General features: G+C 40.6%; 1 protein-coding gene across 1 annotated transcript in view; it reads left to right on the forward strand.

Moving 5' to 3' along the window:
* Positions 1-23,076, forward strand: part of LOC128615839 (retinoic acid receptor beta) — a 68,681-nt gene that overhangs the window by 42,042 nt on the left and 3,563 nt on the right. Inside the window, exons 4-6 of the mRNA XM_053638181.1 lie at positions 619-779; positions 10,489-10,665; positions 18,035-18,239. Of these exons, the coding sequence (XP_053494156.1) occupies positions 619-779; positions 10,489-10,665; positions 18,035-18,239 (543 nt within the window). The remainder of the gene's footprint in view (positions 1-618; positions 780-10,488; positions 10,666-18,034; positions 18,240-23,076) is intronic.

Here is a 23,076-nt window from a genome sequence, read left to right on the forward strand (position 1 = left end):
ATAAACTAGTTTGAAATCTGCTTTCATTGACCTCCTTTTGTTCAGCTCTTGCACATCGTGGGGTTTTCATTGACCCCGGAGGTTATAGAAGTTTTTCAAGGCTTTGACTCTTACGATCTTGTAAGCTTGGACATAATGACAGCACGCAGCAGCACCTGTCTTCATAGTGACATTTCAGAACGATTGGAGCTTTCTGTTTACGTTTTTCCTGATTTAGTTTTAAGCGGATATCTTATTTTATCTTATTTAACACTGGCATACTAATTTCATATGTAGAAAAATGTTTATAGTTTAAATTCATAGTTGTGTAGGCTGACTCATCCCAGAATGTATGTTATTCCTATAATGTGATGATGTTTTACATGATAATTTATATTAAGTTGTAATCCCATATTAATACCAATTTACATTGCGACTGCTTGATTGATTGTTTTGTGGGTTTTTTGTGTGTGTATAGGTTTATAGTCCGATTAGTTAAAATTCTAAACGTTCTTACATTGAGTTGCAGCACGTAAGACGTGCTGGTTAAGTTAGTTCAAGTTAATTCATCCTTAACAGAAACTACACATCAAGATGTAGGCCTAGAGATGAATGAATTTTCCTCAATTCCCCTTGCAGCTGTGCGGAACGACAGGAATAAAAAGAAGAAGGATAGTCCAAAGCCGGAGCTGACAGAAACCTACGAGCTCACAGCTGAGCTGGAGACCATCATTGAAAAGATCCGGAGGGCTCACCAGGAGACGTTCCCGTCCCTCTGCCAGCTGGGCAAATACACCACGGTTAGAGTTCACCTCAAACCCCCACACACACACACACTCCATACAGCAGGCCATAATAGGATGGAATGTATTAAATTTAATGCATATTCAACTTCTAGGGATCTTGTTTAAAAATGAACTTATCATATATCAGTGTGCTTTGCAAAACATAAATATTTATTTATTTATATGCCTTTTTATTTACATTTTGTCCTGCATAAAAGCTATATATTTTGACTCTATGGTTACTATAATTCGAGTTCTTAGTTGAAGAGTGGAAGAGGAAACAAGAACAATGTGCCTCTGTTTTACAGTTTGTTCACGAGGTTAATAATTGCAAGAAGTTAAAACTGAAATGCGGGTGTATCGAGGATATGCATCAAGAAACTGTTGAAATGATTTGAGAGTAAAATAAAAGTGTGTAGAAATTTGTAAATGTGATTAATATGGTTCATTTGTACGAAAACCTTCAAAGGCTGTTGGCGTCAGCGATGGTTAAATATGAAATAGCTTCCCAGTGGTGATATAAGTCATGATTTTAATAAACATTGAAGGTCATTTACCAAGGCATCATTTTGATCAACTTTCTTATCGTTTCAATTTTCCTATTTATTAATATAATGGTATAATTTTCTTCTCAACTCACAGAAATAGCGTTTCACAGATTCAATATCTGCCTTTTGGGTGTACGTGCCACGTTCAAAGTGATTTTTCAGGCTTATTAAATCACACTGTGGGTGCAAAATGAATCTATGCGCATTGGCACAGCACTGTATTTTGTACATTTAGGTCGAAATAATGCAAACTCTGTATATTCTTTAAGGGAAACATGCAAAAACATGCTATTCTGCTTATATGAAAGACAAAATCCTGTGTTAGTAAATCAGCTTTCCCATTTGCTGTGGGTTAATTTACTCTTTTTTTTAACACCTGCAAAATTTAAGTAAATCAAAATATTTTGATTCTTTATTTTGTCCTAAGGGCATGCAATCTTTGTTTGTTTGTTTTTTTTTAATTCACAAGAATACTCTGCTCTTGTAGATATCAAACAATTGCAAATGCAACACAGACGACATAAAGACAATTTTTCACAGCCTTCTTTGCTCAAATTTACCAAGGGTGCCAATATTAGTGGAGGGCACTGTATATATGAGATTACTTGGAAACAAGTTGTGTTTAATTTTAGTATTTCTTCAGCCCTGAAAAGCACACTATAAGGCAAAAAGTTTGTTGACACCTAACCATCGGATGTTTTTCTATGCCCTAGCGTTACAATTTGCCCTTGTGCACAAAGTGAAGTCAACGAAGACATGGTTTACAAGGTTGGAGCGGAAGAATTTGAGAGCCCTGTCCTCAACCCCGCTGAACACCTTTGGGATGAACTGAACGCCGACTGCACCCCAGACCTCCTCACCCGATATCAGTGCCTGACATCACTAATGCTCTTAGGGCCAAATGAGCAAATCCCCACAGCTATGCTCCAGGAGCCTTCCCAGAAGTGTGGAGGTTATTAAAAAAGCAAAGAGGGACTACATCTAAAAGCATATATGGGTGTGATGGTCAGGTGTCCACATACTTTTGGCCATATAGTCTACAACTCAAAAGTGTGGCTAGATGGTGTAGCGGTAATGTAATCAAATATATGAACTGTCTTGCTGATGAAATCACATGTCCACCCTGAGCAGGGTCAGATCAAAGGGTCCAACCCTGTTTGATATGGTGCTGTAATACTTACTGCACTAGGGACAGTGGTAATCGATGGCACATACTCCTTTCTAAATCCTTTTCTAATACACAGTGCTTAATTGGGAATGTTGTCTCTGGCAAATCCCTGTGAAGTATTCAATACCTTGCATTCCTTTCTTCATGCTGTTTTTACTTCAGCTCTTTTCAGTTCAGTATCTGGAAGTAAAACGCTTTGGATAATCAGTGAAAATCAATGGCAGTGTGTTAAGATTAGACAGTTCCTCACAGAGCGTGTTTGAATGTCGGCAGCGTGAAGGAGCCTGTTTAACATTACATATGAAGGCATTGTGACAAGCTACTTGATGTACAAGAACATGATTCGGTGCCTGTTGTCAGTACCGGTGCTAAAGATGCCTTTGGTGTGCATCAATCATGCCTTCAATGTGGAGCTAAGAACATCTCAGGTAGCATCTGATGAATAATGTACATAGCTCTGGCTCATTCTTACAGTCTGTATCGGAGCACACAAAGTATTAGCAGCATGCTGATGCACCTATTATTGCATTGTGTACAATAATAGCCCTCGCGTTGTGTATATATAGTGGGTTTGGAAACTATTCAGGCCCTTTCAGTTTTTGTGCATTTTACTGTTCGATAGATTTCATTTTTGCAAATGTATTAAAATCTCTCATTTAGATACATATTCATACCCTTTATTCAATATTTGTAGGAAAAAAAAAATCACCAACACTTCCAAGTGTTCTTTTGATTTTGGCAGCTTCTCCCAATTTCTCTGTATCTGGCTGCATATCTCCTTCTCTCTCCTCACCCCTACCACACAGAAGCTACCCCATAACATGATGCTGCTGCCACCACCATGCTTCACCATAGGGATGGAATTACCAGTTGATGAGCACTACCTGGCTTTTGCCAGATGTAAGGCTTGGAGTTCAGCACAAAGAGTTCAGTTTTTGTCTCGTCATTCCAGAGTATCTTTTTCCTCATGCTCTGAGAGTCCTTTAAGTGCCTGCCATAAGCCTTTTGCTCAGGTGTGGCTTCAGTCTACCCACTCTATCGTAAAGGTCTCATTGATGGAGTATTTCTGAGATGGTCTCGCTTTTCTCGTGGAGGACTTCTGAAGCTCTGTTAAAGCAGCCATTAGGTTCTTCACAATGATGGAGCCCACCGTGCTCCTGAGATGATTCAAAGCTTTCTAAATGGTTTTATACCCTTACCCAGATCTACGCAGTTTGATCACAGAGATCTGCAGAGAATTCCTTGGACTTCATGGCTTGGTTGTGGTTTGACATTCACTGTGAACTGACCTTATACACACAGGTGTGTGCCTTTCTAAATCATGTACAATCATTTGAATTTGCCACAAGAGGGCACGTTCTAGAGATATCTCAAGATAATCAAAAGAAACATGATGCAAGTGAGCTCAAATTGGAGAGCCTTAGCCAAGGCTCTGAATAAAAGTGATACTTCAGACTTGTCATTATCGACCATTATGTGTAGATTAAAGGCCAAATAAGTAGGTTTAATCCATTTTCTATGATATATGTACAGTATATACACTGGGTTGACTGTGTTCGGAATCTATTAAGACCTTTTCAGTTTTTTGCAGATTTTATTGCTTGATAAAAGGCAGAAATACTGCTGAAAGGAAGAAATACAACTGACCATTCCAGTACTTTTGGAGGCGACTGAACATCATATAGCCAAATATAGCCAATGAGTGCCATTGTGCATCATAAACAACTGTCAAGTATGAATGCTCTGTTACAGACCACAGATCTTCTGCAGCTGAAAATGACCATTTTGGCTTAAACAATCCTCCTCCCTATCTCTCACCATCATTTTGTTTTCTCTCTGAGCAAATATCTCATAAACAATAAAACCAGACAGCACATTGGAAGCTGCCAGCTCGGTTCTTTGAGAATGAGTAGTGGACCAGAGCTTCAGGGAACTACAGGGAAAAGTACAATACTATAAGTCACACCCAGGCAGAACTGACTTGACTGGTAACATCAATCATCAAATTGATCTAGAGCTCTCAGCAATGCTGACCCATGCATGACCTCTCAGTAGTGAAAGACATGGCACCATGCCTCTGACAGTTGCCTTTGGGGACCAACCACTAACACTGGCTCACTGAGAAAGAGCTAGTGGTTAATGAAAACATCTTAAATCTGGTGGTACATTCAAGAGAGACATGCTACATGGTAAACAGAAATATAGATCACTTTACAGATATCCAGAGCACTTTGAAAAGACAGCTGCAATGTGAAAAGAAACAGGTTGATTGATGGCCTGATTGTAGGTTGAGTAGGACAGAGAGCATAGTGCATAGGAATTGGCTTGCTTAAATATATCGTGAACACAGCATGGGGTTTCTAGGATTGACATTCATAGTGTGTTTACAGTTGCCAGCCAATTGGATGTGCAGTCCCAATCACCAGCATGTTGTTGCCTCTAGGTGCTCAGTCCAAAAACTACTCTAATAGCATCAAAAACCTCATTTTGGTCAAAACACGACTGTCATTTAGGTCAAACATACAGAGTGTCCCAAAAGTCTCCATACATAGGGTGATATGTAATGTATGCCAGGACCATGTCGGTTGTGCCTTCGTCAGTGGATGTTTGTGGACGTCCACTTCTCGGTTGGTCCACAGTCAACGGTGTCGTATGTGATGATGTGCTTGCCATGTTTCCTGTTAAAGTCCATCGCATGCCTCCAGATCCAGCCATGAGAATGATTTCAATACGTTCTTCTTCTGTCAAATTCATTCTTAAAGACTATCTGGAAATATATATATATATAATATAAACTAACTATGGAAAATTTTGGAAGACATTTTGCTAAAAAGTGTTAATTTCCCCTATGTATGGAGACTTTGGGGACATGCTGTATTTATGTTTTCTGAAACTAGTCATTTATTGACAGGAAACAAAAAAATATATTTTGGTCTGTTTTCCAGAATTCAGCCACAGCAGTGTCCGATGGGTTTTTCGCAGTCCACCACACAAATGTGCTCAGAACACCTGAAAAACATGACAAATTTGATCCAAAAGTATCTCTGGTACTGTGTGACTTCAGTTGTAGGAAATTGTTCATTGACAATCTTTTAAATAGAGGTACCTGTATTATACACACTTGGGAATTGCTGTCTATTTCTAACACGTGCTTAAAAAAATGTTCTTTTCCCGTAGTAGATTCATGTTTGCCCCAACAGCAATGTCAGGCCTTTAGACAGGCCCGTAATTTGCATCAGGACTAATTATCCTTCCTGAAATCCTGTGAGAAAGTCCTCATTATCACTGCCGATTGGTTCCTCATGTGCCTTTGAAAGCGCTTTATTGGGAGGAGAAGAGGAGTCCAAGATTAGGTTAGAGCTCCTATTATGCAGCGAAATATTCAAATTCAGCGCCTCTGTGATTTGGGAGTTCATGTGCGGGTGAGGGACACGGTCTTATCCTTGACAATGAATAACACTTTATTGACAGTCGGTAGTGACAAGAAACGACCATGGCAGCCTTAAAGGCAAAATAAAAGCCTGGCACTGGAGGAGGAGGCTTTCAGATTGCTCGTTTGCTGAATATACATAACCACTGTGTTATTTCAGGACCCAGCTGCCTGTCCCGAAATTCTCGCCCCACCTCAGACTGTGTCGGCGGCATGCTTTCTAACGTGGGCCGCTTACTTTCTAATGTTGCGAGTTGTCTAATTTCTTCTGGATAAATGCCCCTAAATGAAATTAGAATTCCCCGGCCACTTCCTTGCTTCTCTCTATTGAATTATGGTGGTGCGGTAATTGACTGAGATTGCGAAGGGAAAATCAAACAGCGCAGGCTGGCTCGCTGCTCCACTGGTCCCTCCCTCTTTTCATCTCATCCCTCCATCCCTTGGCCCCAGGGAGGAAGAAGACAAGTAGCTTTAATATCAGAGACTCGGCCCTGGGCCTGCGTGCGCTTCTTAGGCAAGCTCTGGCAGTGAAGTGTGCAGTAGCGGTGGCTTGCGTTTGAGCTCATTGAGAATGATTTAAACACATCCATACTGTGCTTCTCACTTAACCAGAGATCATATTTACAGATCTCCCTCTTCTGCCAGCGACAATAGATCCTGCCAATGGCGTCCACACTTCTATCCACCACACTTAGTGTCTGCTAAGAGCCACATTCCCTCTTACACATTGAATAATGGTGCTGTTAGCTAAAGCAATACTAAACCCAGACGCTGGTTTGCAGAATTGGGGATATTTCAGATTTGATGGAATGACATTCTTCAATGGAGTAAAGCTCCATTTTTCAAAATGATGTCCGGCGACTTTCGATCTTTGCACCTATTCAGTGAACAGATGTGGAATAAATTTCAGAGATGTACTACATCTGGTTACAGGCAGTCCATGGCACAGTGATACCCTGAATACACTGAAAGGTCCCATAAGCTAAAAAAAAAAAAAAAAGTGCTTGCATTCTTGCTACATGCGTTTTAACATTTGACTTTTATTTAAAAGTAATTAACATGATTAATTATTGGAAAAATATTTTACAGTACAGTACAGTACAGTGTTAGAAGAGAGTCCTTTTATCTGAAACCACATTCTTATACATGAAATGCTACAGTTTTGAATAAAAGCATGACAAAAGCTTCTGTTCACAGTTTGCAGCACTTTTCTGGACTGAGGGACATGGGGTGCTCTAATCTTTTATTGCTTTGGATTTTGCATCAGTAGCACAAAGGACACAGTCTAAATCCAATCGCTCTCTCTCTCTCTCTCTCTCTCTCTCTCTCTCTGTGTGTGTGTGTTCTTGCTGTATGGACCCAGGCTGTCTAGCTGGTGCCGGAGCTCACTGAGCTGGAACAGATGAGCTATTTAATGTAAACTGTTGGAAAACAAACAAATTGGCATCAGCTGCTCGGCCCATGGCCTTAACGAGCAGATTGCGGGTGGAGCAGAGCGCCGCAGTGCCATATCTCACTCCTGCTCATGGATAATGTAGCCACACTTAATGTAGCACTTAGCCCGACTGTCTTCTGCTCTGTTTTCCTTAGAGCCTGGTTGCCTCTTTCTCTTTTGTCGTTTTTTTTTTTTCTCTTTTTTTCCCCTCTCACTCCCCAGAAACGTATGTGAATCCTCTGTACTCTACAGAGCACATAGGAACTGCAAGAAATTTCATTTTTGAGTAAAAGCAATAAAAGATTTTTCTCATACAAATACTCGACCCTTTCCTCACGCTAACACTTTTTCCTCTCTCAATTCAAAATATGAGTGCTTTATTATTATTATTATTATTATTTTTTAGCAAGAACAAAAACTGTTTGTCAAAACACACAAAATGACTTGTTACTGTTTATAACAGAACATTGTTAACAAACCTGACTATAGTGGATTTAAGAAGAAGGAGAAGAAGAAGAGGGTGAAATGTAGTAGTGACCTGCGGGGTCCAAGCACCCTTGTGTCCTCAGTGGCCTGTTCTTGCCAAGTTACATAGAACACCTTGTGCTTGGCACCCTAATAATAATAATAAGAAGAAGAAGACGAATTGAAGAAGAAGAAGAATGGGGCAGCATGGGGGCAGAGTGTGTAGCATTGCCACCTCACAGCATGGTTTGATCCTGTGATTAGGTTACTGTCTATGTGGAGTTTAGCATGTTCTCCCAGTGTCCTTGTGGGTTTCTTCCTGGTTCTCTGGTTTCTTTCCAGTGTCCAACAGCATGCAGGTATGTACGGTGATAGAAAGAAAGAAAGAAAGAAAGAAAGAAATGATCATTGGTGTCAGATCATTGTCCCCAACTGGCTCTAAGCAGTTATCTGGCTGTCCTCCCTCCACCCAATTAGGTCCCCGTCCTTTCCCTCCCTGAGTAATTGTGTGTGAGTGTTTCTCCACATCCCTGTAGATCCAGTCTGTGAGTTTTGTGTATAAAAGCCTCTATCTACCCTATCTCTCCCTCTGTCCTGCTGTCACAGCTCTATCAGTATCGTCAGTATGTGGGCTTCAATCACTGCACAGCTCTGTGCCTGCCGGAGTAAACAAACACACACACACACACACACACACACGCACACACACACACGCACACACACACACACACGCTTCATTAGAGCTGTTCAGTTCTTCTCCTGACAGCTTTGTCAAACCCTTTTCTCAATACAGCTGTGCTGTGAAGTTTATATACAGTAGCAGTCAAATGTTTAGAGAAACCTTGCGAGCGATTTTCTACGTTTAAGAACAGGAGTGAAGACAGTAACACTCATGGAATTTTGTAGTAACTATTTGTTAAATACTTGAAAACCTTCTTTCATTTTTGGTAACTGGGGCTCGGTGGCTTCGTGATTAGCATGTTTGCCTCGCACCTCTGGGGTTGGGGGATTGAATCCTGCCTCCACCTTGTGTGGTATGGAAGCGGTATGGGAAAAGGATGGATATTAATAATACAAGAAGAAGAAGATGAATGGGGGTGACATGGTGGTAGAGTGTGTCGATTTTGGCATCTTCTCCCCATGTCTGTGTGGGTTTCCTCCGGGTTCTCTTTTTTCCTCCCCAGTCCAAAGACATGCGTTGTAGGCCGATTGGCATTTCCAAATTATCCATGGTTTGTGAATGTGTGTGATTGTGCCCTGTGATGGGTTGGCACCCCGTCCAGGGTGTCCCCCGCGACCCTGTGAAATATAATCGTTATGGAAAATGAATGGATGGATGGATGGCTGGATGGATCTTTGGTAACTCCTTATCCTGGTCAGGGTCATGGAGAATCAGGAGCCTTTCCCAGGAGCACTGTGCATAAGGTGTGAATACACACTGAACACTGGACAGCTCGTCGCAGTGTACCATTCACACACTCATTCACAACTTATGATAGCCAGTCCACCTACCTGCATATTTTTGGGAGGTCAGAGACAACCGGAGAACCCAGAGGAAACCCACATGGACGTGGGACGAACTCCACATAGACAGGAACCCGAGCTCAAGAGCGAACCGGGGATTGCCAAACAAACATAAATCTTCAGATTAAAATGTCTTTGTCTTTTCACAAAATAGGACACATTTGATGTATCTCTTGAATGAGATTTTTTCCACTATGTTGCCGTAGTTGCTATAGCAACAATGCAGGCTTGCATACATCGCATGGTGTAGGAAAGGTTTTGATGGTGAGTTAGCTTTTGAATGTATTCAGTGCAGTTTATAAATGAGAGATTTTAAATGAGACAGGATTCAACTCTTTGTGCCTCCAAGGCCACACTCTCTTCCCCCCACCTGCCTGCATGCTGTTTTTTTTTTTTTTTGTACAAAGTGTTGTTGCAGATCTCTCACATGTGACTCCGAGAGCACTGAATGATTAAAAATTTTCATTTTAATATTTCTTATGGGATTTTAAACCACATATACGGTAAATGTGACTTGGTTTGGAAATGTGGATGGGAAGTTGGATTTCATGTTTATTTTAGTTATTTCTTTGTAACCAGTAAAGTGGTTGAAACTGAAACAGTAACATCCTCTGATGCTGAGCAGGAAAACGAGGTGTGTAAATGTCTGTATGAGTTCTAAGTGACGTGAACATGATATGAGCAGAGCATAAGGACAGATAACGTACTCGGCATGGCTCTGTAGCAGCTAAACCCATACACTGATAGCTTAGCTGTGCCTCCACTTGACTAGCGACACCAAACTAGCCTAGTCTCGTATTAGATAGCCAAAAAGTTGTATATTTTATCGGTCTGGTAGTTCTGCAAACAGTGATGACACCCGAGGCAAATTTTATGATAAATCCAACTTTTTGTCTGGTAAATTACAACAGCTTCCGTAAAAAAAAAAAAAAAACTTTAGGCTACTAGCTGAGCTGAGAAAGTCGAGTTGTTTTTTTTTAATAGAATACATTTGAACAGCTGTGTCCAAAACGTTTGACGAGTACCGTATACATTTATTTTACAATATGCTACATGTGTATTGTTCTCATGTTTTGAAATACACAGATTGTGATGGAGATCATTATCTTTATGAGTCTAAGGAAAACACCTCCCTGTCTGTGTTTGTGCTGTAGAACTCGAGTGCTGACCACCGTGTGCGTCTGGATCTGGGTCTGTGGGATAAGTTCAGTGAGCTGGCCACCAAGTGCATTATCAAAATCGTGGAGTTTGCCAAACGGGTGCCGGGATTCACTGGACTCACTATCGCTGACCAGATCACTCTGCTCAAAGCCGCCTGCCTGGACATACTGGTGAGTATGTCTCCATTTGCCTGTGTGTGTGTGTGTGTGTGTGTGTGTGTGTGTGTGTAATTCACCAATGTTTACAGTCTGTTATTCAGTGCATCAGTTGCACACTTGAGCTATACTTTCCAGGTGCAGGCCTGTTTCTGGTTATAGGCAAACTAGGCGATCGCATAGAGCGCCACCAGCTTGGGGGCACCGATGAGCCCCCACCCACAAGAAAGACAGTACCTGGCCTGGGCATTTGGGACTGTAGTCCTGGGGGTTTTTTCTTTAGCCCTGAATAATTCAGTAGTGAGCGGTGTGTCATAATGTAAGGACAGATAACGTACTCTGCTTTGCTCTGTAGCAGCTAAACCCATACACTGATAGCTTAGCTGTTCCTCCCCTTGGCTAGCGACACCAAACTAGCCTAGTCTCGTGTTAGATAGACAAAAAGTTGTATATTTTATCAGTCTAGTAGTTCTGCAAACAGTGATAAAAACCTGAGGCAAGTTTTATGATAAATCCAACTTTCTGAATTACTACAGCTTCCGTAAAAAAAACAAAAAAAAAAACTTTAGGCTACTAGCTGAGCTGAGAAAGTTGAGCTGGAGAACTGACCATTATATTTCTCAAGTTTTATTACCTGTACCATTGAGATGGGAATTGTGGTTCATATCAAGTAGGTCCATCAGCAAGGTTTTTACAAACAGATGATGACAGTTTACTCAGTCACTTTGAGTAGTTTTCAACTCTCATTCATGAAATTACGGGAACGTTAAGAGAACATTATGGGAACGTTTAGAGAACATTAGGGCAATGTTAAGAGAACGTTATGGGAACGTTAAGAGAACATTAGGGGAACGTTCTGCAAACTTAAAAACATCTATCTATTTCCATAAAGACAACTTTCCTGGCTAACAAAAAACAAACCTTAAAAATGTATGTTCTGGGAACCAAAAATTGTTACCTGGGTAGAGATTTAGAAGGCTTTCCCATGTGGTTGGGGGAGGGGGAGGGGGGTGACCAAGAGGAATCTCGACTAGGGTGCCAAAATGGCCAGAAACGGCCTTGCTGTAAATGCTAGTTCAGCGTGAGGCCACACCTACTTCTAGTTGTTAAAATGTAAATGATAACTGGAGACTAACTTGTCTTGTAGATGTTTTGCAACATTAAATGTAACTATAAACGGATAAAAAAAAAAAATATGACGCGTTATTCATTAGTAAATAAATAAAACCGTGTATTTCATGGCCAGGAGCCAACAGAGCAATCACAGTGACAGTGATACTAGCTGATTGTGGGCATCTGTGAGCTTCTGTGTGTGGAAGAGGGTGGATAACACTTTCCTCCGAGTGTGTTAAGCTACAGCATGAGCAGCAGTTTGAAAATATGCATTTGGCTGGCTTCTCATGCCTCGCAGGAAGCATGTGTTAGCCTTCACACTCCTCTCTTGGTAGCTGTCTTATAATAGCCAAGAACTGGCTGGTGGGTGAGCAAATTAGGGAGAAAATGGGGGAACAAATTGTAGCCTAAAATCATCTACAAATTGCTGTTGTATAAGAGAATTAAAATACTTCATGACATACGTTTACAGGAAAGTAATCAAGATTGGGGTGATAATAATAGCTAACACCACCATATCATGTTTTATTCCTTATATCAGAGCTATATCTGACTAGATTCATGAACCCCTGGAGGTTTGTGGTGCCATTGAGAGTGTGATGGAAATGTCAATGCCAAATTAAGTACAGTTAAAGACAGAATGAATTAAAACAGCTAATATTCTAATGTGTTTTTGTGACCTCATAAATAAAAAGGGATAGAAGTTTACTTAATTACTCACGGGCCATGTCCTGTGTGTGAAGTCAGTGTCGTATTTGGTCATGGACTCCGTTTCCCAGAATCCACCACAGCATCGCAACATGGCCGATCTGGACTCCAGAGTCGCCTACTTATACTATGCACTAAAAGTACGTGTACTTTTTGTGAAGAAAAAAAGCACATACGTTTGAGTGTGTAGCAAAAGAGTACGCAAGTACCAGGACACACTAACACGTCATGTTACGCTCACCGTCACCGTAAACAAACTCCTTGTCTCATTTCAGCGTTTCTTCACTCATTGTTCCTTATATAATTTATACTGTATAATTGAACGTACAGTCCTGTTCCTGTCATTTATTTTTCCACATTTCATTTACACCTCTCTAAAATGTGTCCTTGAATTCAATGAAGCAAACAGTCAGAAAACTCCTCCTCCCTAGCGCAAGGAGTTGTGGGTAATATTAGCTGAAAAAGTGACACAGGAAGTCTCAGAAGTGCATTTGTTTTCTTGCTAATTTCCTGACCAATTATTTGTTGTCATTAAAAGATATTAAAAGCTTGTTATTCTGCCAATTTGGACTTAGCGCAATTTATTATTATTATTATTTTTTGCCCAGGAGTGTAGGTGTGACAAGTGCAAGGTGCAAGTGACAATAAACAAAATGGAGGACAAATTTGTCTTGTGAAAATGTTGTCTTGTTAGTGAGCGAATAAACAGCGACTTACAAGATATTGAGTATAAAAAATTTCAGTGTTGCGGATTTGAACAACTTTGGGACACGAGATCACACAAGCAGTTCATCTTCTCTTGATTTTCTGCCTCCTAACAAATTCTATCGCTCATCACCGGAGTTAAAGCAATTTATTTCATCTATATTACTGATCGTAAGAAATGTCTTCTAGACAGCAAGCTAGGCTAGTTAGTTCACCTATACTGTACTAGCTAGGACTGGTAAGAGTGTCGTTATGGTTACAGTGTGCATCACGTGAGCCTTATTTTCCACATCAGCACAAAAAAGCATGCTCTTAATTTATCAAAGAAAAAAAAAAAAAACACCAAATGTGAACGCACCCTTAGTTGTTTGAGCACAATAATGAGTTATTGTTTGTGTCGCTGGTTTTGCTGTCATTTCGACATGTCACCGATCGTGCTCACGCGCCAGAAACGAAAACAAGCTGTCACATAATTATGCGTCTCTCCTGCACCTCTTGCTAAGTGAAATGCTTATGTGGTAAGCAGATGTGGAAAAAAAACACGAAAAGTGGTTATGCAAATGGATCAAAACAGAGGAGCAGAAACTTTGCGCATTTATATGGAAATTTTGTTTTCATGTCTGATTTCCGTGAAATCGTCCACGGCAACAGAAACACGGCGTATAAGGCCCGGTCGTCCGTTTCCTCCGTAACCGTGTCGATCTCGTAGCCGTCTGATCTGTTTACCCTCCTGTTTGTTTTCTGGCTCGGCTGTAAATATCCAGCGTTGTGAGCGCGAGGCCCTCTGGCTGTTTGTGTGTGTGTGTGTGTATGTGTGTGTGTGTACGTCTGTGTAGAGTGCTGAGCTCAGGTTGCCGTGGTAATGAGCATGAAACAGAGCAGACAGCTCCATGTGATAAGGTGATAGAGAGAGCAACTAACTTGCTCATTGCAGAGCTGGAGGGAGAGATAGAGAGAAAAAGAGAGCGGGATCACCACTGATTTGATTAGCAACGTCCCCAGAGGGAGAACAGATGAAAGGAGAAAGGGACAGGGAGAGAAAGAAGCAAACCCAAATCATGCCCCTTAACCTTTTGCTTTCTTTGTCTCTTGTCCTTTTATCCCATTATCATCATTTTTTTAATTTATTTCTAGCTCTTTTGAATAAAGTAAATGATAGCCCTGGCCTTAGCAGCAGGCTTTTTGCTTGAGTCACACCCCACTTTACATCATAACATGCTACGATCAGGCCACAAGTCATAGCCAAAGACTGATAATAAGAAAAATCTTTTTTTGTCGTTGTTTTTTTAACATGGGCTCAACAAAAGTACGAAAACAGCGTCTGTGACCACTACTTAATAACAGCTGCTTAATAATTAGCAGCTCCAGCATGATTTTACCAGCCAGAGACATTGTCCCGCCTGCATGGTTTCGATTGGCTCACAAGACCAAGGTTCATGCATATTCACAGTATAAAAATTCACCTAGATAAAGTCAGTGCATAGCAAGCGTAACCACTAACAGACACAAATGTGAATCTTTCACGCCTCTCGCCCTTTCCCTTTCAGTGAATCGGTTTTTCCACATTCATCGCAAACAACGCGTATTGAGCCAAAGCCCTCTTCGATTCACGTGCGTCGAACACGAGTACATCTCGAGTACTCATGCAGCACGAGTAAAGGTCTCGTTTACCAACAAACATCACTGCGAAAGACCGTTTCATGCATTCACAATTTCTCCAATTCAAGTGTTTTTCCACAAACAGAAAAAACCCCACAAAAACGCCACAAATTTTGAAACCCAGACGCAGCAAAATCAAACAATTTTGCCGAAAAAACTCCCCAAGATCCTGTACGGACTGATTAACATCATTCTTTGAATTCAAATGGAGCGTGTGTCTGTTTCGTGGTCATATAAGCACTTGTAAAGAGGAAGAGAGAGAATGTTGTACAAAACACATACGTTGATGTAAGTTTTATATAGATACTAAAAATAAAATCCGCTCACTCACATACACTCGCACACCAGCTCAAAGAAACCCATGAGAAAGAGTGTTTATAGCTGTTATAACTAGGGATCGATATCGGTATCGGCCGATAGTCACATTCTATGGCTCGATCGGTAGTCTCTGAATTTGGCTCACAATTTGATGACGTGAAACACGTGATGACGTTAAACTTTAGCGCTGCAGTCATGTCATCACCAGTGGGGAATTATTACGAGGTCGCGAGAAACAATGAAAAATTCGCCATTTGCGGTGTATTTTATTAAAATGTTCGTTGTAACATGAATATTTGTTGTGCTTATTTATTTGATTCTCAGTTAAAACAACAATCTACAACATTACTGTAAATAATATAACCAAGGCAACATCTGTGGTATTATTTTATCTGAGAGAAAAAATAAAAGGTTACGTATCGCTTGTATAAAGCGTGAACGATCGGGATTGGTCGATCACGATGACAAGAAATCGGTAATCGGTATCGGCTGATCGGAGCGTCCCTAGTTATAGCATAAGTGATAACAGGAACGAACTTGTTTTACGGATGTTCTACAGCGTTAAAAGTAACCGTAAACGGCCGGAAAGTGTAAGGTACCGTTCTTTAGTTAAGAAAACGAGACAGTGTTGACAAATTGCTGTGGAATAAGAGGAATACAACACTACAGGATGTGCTTCTAGAGAAAAAAAATCAGGGTAGTAAATCTGCTTTGTGTTGCACCCACACCACCCCGTCGCTGATGAACTCCTATAACAGCACGTCAATAAGGGTTTTATTCCTTACATAATTGTTTGATGTAAACGACTGTGGTCATGTGACCAATTACACAGCATGCATTAAAAATGTTCAACAGCCCTCCTTGTCTCTCTGTTTTTGTCTCACAGACATGCAAAGAGGATGCACACACACACACACACTCACACACACACACACACACACACTCACACTCCCACACACACACACACACAAAGCCCAGCTTCACCTTGTCCTCTGTGATGACTGTTTACTGTGGCATTGTGTTGCAGAGTTTGGCTTTAAAGAGAAGATCAAATAATGTGTGTGTGCATGTGTGTGTGTGAAAGAGAGAGAGAGAGAGACAGTGAGTGAGAGAGTAGGCCCAGCCAACAGCCATGTTTTATTCCGTTTCATCTTCCCGACAATGGTGCCAATCACTGTCAGCGTATGCTTCAAAGGGTTCATATAGCAGCCATACACACCGCCTCTCATTTCAAAGTCCAACACACGCACACGCACACACACACTCTCCCACTGCTCCGACTTCTCTGCTCATCATGCACATATGCACGCTGCATACAAAGACCCACACTCAAGAGACACAATCCATAAGTACACACAAGTTCCTCTTATCTTTTCTCTTCTTCTAAATGACATTCACAGTCAACAGCAAACAAGATTCCCTCCTTCTTGTTTACTACATTTATTCCACTATCGCTCCTGTTCTCTTCTCGACTTAGCAGTGTTACTTAGCAATTACACAGACGTATACCACATCGCTGATGAATCGAAATCTAAAAGGTGTGGATTGCTTTTCTATAACAGCAGCTCTGACAGTAGTGCCATCTGTAAAGCACATCACAGGGATATGTTCATTCGAACACATTCTATAGTTATTTCTATAGTAACTTATATGGGGATTTATTTTTTTTTACGTCTTAAGTGTCGATATATACGTTTTGTATGAGGAGATGTTTATTTAGCGTTTTTTGGAAGGAGTCTCCAGTGTCAGCACTCGACAGAGGAAGATGTCGCATGTTCTTGAGAACATGACAAGCTGCATCTTCTTTGTTTTTACTGATTTTAAGCGAGAGCACAAAAGAGAGACCGATGAAGGAATGACTGTATATGCACAGATCAGCCATAACATTAAAACCACAGACAGGTGACGTGAATAACATTGATTATCTCTGTACACCTGTACACCTGGCACCTGTTAAGGGGTGGGATATATTAGGCAGGAAGTGAACAGTCAGTTTCTCGAAGTTGATGTGTTGGAAGCAGGAAAAATGGGCAAGTGTAAGGATCTGAGCGACTTTGACAAATTGTGATGGCTAGACGACTGGGTCAGAACATCTCCAAAATGGCAGGACTTGTGGGGTGTTCCTCAAGACTATGCAGTGGTTAGTGCCTACCAAAAGTGGTCCAAGAAAGGACAACCGGTGAACAGGTCTTGTGGGTTGTTCCCGGTATGCAGGGATTAGTACCTACGGTCTGATGAATCCCATTTTCTTTTACATCATATGGACAGTCGGATGCGTGGGTGTCTCTTACCTGGGGAAGAGATGGTACCAGGATGCACTATGGGAAGAAGGCACGTCATTCATTAATTAATACGACATTGATAACATTAGCCAATTGCTGTGGTAAAAGATGCATTTGGTGTGCTGTTATAGGAACATAATCCACTTTGGGATAATTTGCTTGACATCAGGCCGCATCACACGACTGTAACATTGATTGTTTTCCTGTAGCAGCATGCACTGTCGTGTTTTATTCCTTATTCCTAATGCACAGGCGCCTTAAAATCAAAAGGAACATGGAGTTTTCATGAACCGCTAAAGAATCACCACTGATGAAAACAATGCAATGACTATTAACACGAACTTCAGGAATTTCAGTCATCCATTAAGGAAAAAACATCACATAACCAGAATGAGAGCGTTTCTGATCTGTTTAATCAGGCTACTATAAAGCTGTAAAGTGGGAATGTAAATAAATATAAAGAATAAACCAGTAACATTTCAAATCAGACAATTATTATTTGTTTTAAATCAGCATAAAAGTTTCAAACGGATAATTGTGGAGCGAGTAGTGTGGAGTTGCCGTTTATTCTGTATGTGTGTGTGTTTGTGTGGACATAGATCCTGCGTATCTGTACACGGTACACACCGGATCAGGACACCATGACCTTCTCAGATGGATTGACGCTAAACCGGACGCAGATGCACAACGCCGGATTCGGGCCGCTCACAGACTTGGTGTTCACCTTCGCCAACCAGCTCCTTCCCATCGAAATGGACGACACGGAGACAGGCCTGCTCTCGGCCATCTGCCTCATCTCTGGAGGTGGGCCCCACACACACACACACACACACACACACACACACACACACACACTCAGCATGCCTGCTGTGGTACAAGGCGTAGTGAACTGTCAGTGGTGTGTGATGGAATGGGGCTCCTGAGATAAATTTAACTGCAGACTACACATGCACTGCAATATACCTCAATATTGAGCTATAGACATCTGCTGATCATTTATATGATGGTTGATGTTGGCAGAAGAAACAGGAACAGAGAAACATGATGGTCTTTCTAAACTACTCATCTCGTCTGTCCTTATACAGCCAGTGCTCTTGTAGACCTTAGACCTGTATTATTAAAGATTGCTTGCATCTTGTAATTAGCTAACTAGCACCTGGCTAACTAGCATTTCCGGTTCTCTCTAAGGGAAAATGACATTTTTCTTTGCTGTGTAAATGTTCTCTGATATTTACAATCCAAACCATTGCATAATATCACAACAAAGATGGACAGTAAGCCCTAAAAACATACATGACGATTTTAATCAGTTAGGATGTTCAACAATGACGATGACAAGTCAGCCATTAGTACAACTATCATGATTTAGACAATAGAGTGGGTAAAGAAAGTCACCTTCCCCTTTAAACGTTGTACCTTTTGTTTGTAAATAAATGACTGTAGTGAATATACTGCAATCCCAAGTCCCAAAAAAGTTGGGACGCTGGGTAAAATGTAAATAAAAACAGAATGCAATGATTTGCAAATCTCATAAACCCATCTGTTATTCACAATAGAACATAGAAAACATATCAGATCTTTAAACCGAGGAAATGTACCATTTTTAAGAAGAACAAAAAATAAGGTCATTTTGAATTTGATGCCAACACGTCTCAAAAAAGTTGGGACTGGGGCAACAAAAGGCCGGAAAAGTAACACGGCGTCCCAACTTTTTTGGAATCGGGGTTGTATTACAATCACCTTGCATGTGATACAATGAATGCGAAATCACGCTCACTTTAGATTAGCAGCAGGTCTGAATCCCAAACACCAACCGTAGTTTATTCGGATGTGGTTTTGCTATATGTATCTATATGTATATATGTATCTCAGTTTAATACAATAACAACGATGAAAAACAGCAGTTCTTTCACTTTGTCATTGCGAATGTATCATTACGATTACAAATCCTGTTTCACTGCTGAAATGTTGGCATGCAGTATTTTTCCCCCAGTGTCATGTTGTAAATTAGTGAAAGTAAATTAGTTTCTTCTTACTAAGAGATGTTGCATCACTCAGTAGGAGAACTAGCATCTGACTTGTTTCATTTGTCTTGTTTTGGGGCTTTAGGTCGACAAAAGTTTCTTGAATGTGGGATGGTGATTTTTTTTTTAACACGTACTGTATATAAGCTCCCCAGAAAAAAAAAAAGCTGCATCCACCGACAGTAGCACTGTTCTACAAGTCAGTAGTTTGACGACTATAGGAGGCATAGGGTCCAATCTGTATGGAACACTGGGACAATTTTTACTAGCCTGAAAAAAAACACCATTTATGAAGATCAAGACATTGGTGGAATCCTTACCTGAGAGGATTTGTGAATTAAAGCAAGGGGAGGCTAGAGCTGTAGTCAAGACAAGTCCAAGACCAGGACTAGCCGAGATTGAGTCAAGACCGAGTTTTACGGGGGTCGAGGCCAAGTCAATATAGAGTCCGAATGAACGCGAGAACAAGTCAACACAGCTAGGCTTCATTTGTACACTGTGCTAATGATTAGGCTGTTTTCTAGAAGAAGGCATTACTTCTTGTCAAACTTTGAACATTATTTTTTACAAACTCTCACTCGAGACCAAGATCATACTGGGCAAGACCAATGCCCAGGACTGAGACGATCCAAATAGATCATCAAAACAGACTTCATATAAAAAGCATAACGAACTTTCCTTTACTTTCACACTATCCAGTGTTACCCAGATGAGGATGGGTTCCCTTCTGAGTCTGGTTCCTCTCAAGGTTTCTTCCTCATATCATCTTTGGGAGTTGTTCCTCACCACCGTCGCCACTGGCTTGCTCAAAAGGGAAAAATTCACACATTTAAAATGTCTATCCTGTGTTTATCTCTATCCAGTAAAGCTGCCATTGTCCACTGTTAGAAGTGCTATACAAATCAAATAAAATTGAATTGAATTGAGTAAGTCCAAGACAAGTCCAAGTCTATTCAGAAAATGTCTCGAGTCCAGTCTTGAGATGCCCTACAGCCCTAGGGGAGATGTAACCAAGTATTAGGACAAAAATTACACATGTGACTCATTTTTTTGTCCAGGAAATTCTCTTCCACTGATTAGGATGCAAATTCAGCTAAAGTTTGTTGTAGTATTTTGTATTTGTATTTTGGTGTTTCACCGGCCATTCCAAATAATCCAGCAAAAGATGGGAAGTAAAAATATCTTGCATAGAAGCAAATGTATCTTTCTCATTATTACAGTAGGTTATTAGATTATTTCCAAGATTTCTAGATATTTTTACTAAATGACCTATTCTACTGGCAGATCATTTTGCAAGTGCAGTGTGTGTCGCTAGTTCTCTTTTTACATTATGGGTTCACTCACAAGCTAGCTTAGTAGGACTGACAATAAACAGAGAGCTCCATTAGAGCAGCAGGTAAATTTGGAGCTGGAATGATGAGACATTTGTATGTGTGTGTGTGTGTGTGTGTATGTGTGTATGTGTTATTATTGAGTTTCACCTGATTCCTGTTCTTGTGGGTGTTTATCACTGTCCAATTATTTACAGACTGCATAAACCATCCCCATGCCCACTGCGAAGGAAATTAGAGCCTCCAGCCTGTCTCTCTGTCTCCTGGCGCAAATTAGGAGTTTATAATAGTGCCAGAACTTGCACACACACACACACACACACGTACATGCACACAAACACACAAAGCCTTCTCATTCCCACGGTTTTGGTGTCAGAATAAGCCATGCTTATGTGAGCATTGTATATTTGTCTCGGAGGTCTGAGAGCTCGGCGGTGCACCCGGTGTTACACTCTCTTGCATAATCTAAAGAGTGTTAAGAAAAGAGAAAAGTTGTGCACAGTCTGTAACGGCACTTCTGCCCCCTCAGAGAGTGGGAGCTGATGAGAGGTTGTTTTTATAGAAACACTGCCCCCTAGTGGCTAACAGGACACCTAACCACATACCTTATTCATACAGCTGCACCAGTACATCAGTACATCTCTGCGTATACCCATATCAAATAAACAAACCTTTTATACATATCCCTCCTAATCCAGCTGTTGGAGTAGAGACTTAAACACTTGATTTTGATAAGCATGATGTTTTTGTATGTTGTGAAGCAAGTACACACTGGGGAGCATGCAAAACCTCTTAGATGTGTGAAGACCACTGAATAATAAATTCATTCTGAAGCTGACTGATCAAGAAAATTATCCAGGACGTATATGTATGTCAAGGACTGCTATTAAGCATGCCGTTAATAAGGTTCAAAGTGTTTCTAGACCAATCATAATCATATCGTTTTAAAGGTACTGTATAAAAACCTGAAGCTTCTGCAACTCACGAGACGGGGGGATTAGTTGTAGGTTGGGGAAAACAAGTAGACTGGCAGTATCTTAATTGTTATTCGCATCAGTGCTCCTTCAGGAGACAAAAAGACAACTGGAGAGCCTCAGAAAGTCACCACACAGTGTAAACTACCGGTAAACCTTAAGCACAGAAAGGCCTGGTCATACTGTAATTTGCTAGAAGGTAAATGAAATGCCCATACAGTTCTGGTGCAAATCTTATGATCAGGTATTACAGAGATGAGCCCAGGGCTCACAGAACATCTTGTATCTTTAGTACGTGGTTTTTTTTTTTCTTTCTGGCTGAAAGCTTCAGGGTCGTGAAAGTTGCAACCTGCTTTTCCATTGTACAGACACCTGTTTCCAAGAAGAAAATAAACTAGTTACAGCCAGTGAATGTTTAAAGGTTCACAACATCACTACTTTAAAATGTATCTGAGGTTGTATTCGTTTTAAAGACGGCAGTAAGTTGTAAGTAGTAGTGAGTAGTCGTCTATTTGCAACGTCGGTCAAACAGCCTTGTTTCTATGTTTATTGACGAAATGTAGCAACAACTAGAGAACTGCAGATGTGACAACATGTTGCATTTGTGACTCTCTGCTACAGCAGTATGGGAGAAAACGACGCTTTCATAGACAAAGCATCAATCAGATCAAACACGAATAAAATTCACCTGGGAGAAAAGGCAGTTCACTGAAAGGGAAAGGACGCAGGATGTGAAATTCTACCTGAATGTGCCTTTGCTTCAGGTAGAGATGATTAATCACCTGATTAAGATTTTTTAAAAAAGATTGATACTGAATGAAAATATAACACTCAAAGTAAAATATCGCTGAACTTTATTACAAAAATAAACTGTACTGACTGTACAGCTGTACCATGAAAATGTACTGTACGTATTTAAACAAAATAAATATATCAATATTAACATGTATGGACTATTAATAAATATTAAAGTAAATGAAAGATGTACACCCAAACTGAACCGAAAAGCAACACTCCAAATAACAAATAAAAATAGAGAAGTCAAAAATGAATTAAAAAACACTTTAAAGAACACAACAAAATTTGTCAGTGATCGTTTTTTATTTAGCCTCTAGAGGCCGCTCTCGTACTGTATAATGACAGTGGATCCTCCTCAGCCGCTATCAGTGTCGACCTCTAATAGAAACCAAGGTGGAAATGCGGTCTCTTTGTTCAGTAAAAATGGAGGAATCCTCCAACATGTGCTACGATATTTGCTGTAAGATTCTGTTTTACCTCTGACTCTGGAGGATGGACGGAGATAACTGTGTGC

This window comes from Ictalurus furcatus, chromosome 12, assembly GCF_023375685.1.
Source record: "Ictalurus furcatus strain D&B chromosome 12, Billie_1.0, whole genome shotgun sequence".
NCBI classification, from domain to species: Eukaryota; Metazoa; Chordata; class Actinopteri; order Siluriformes; family Ictaluridae; genus Ictalurus; species Ictalurus furcatus.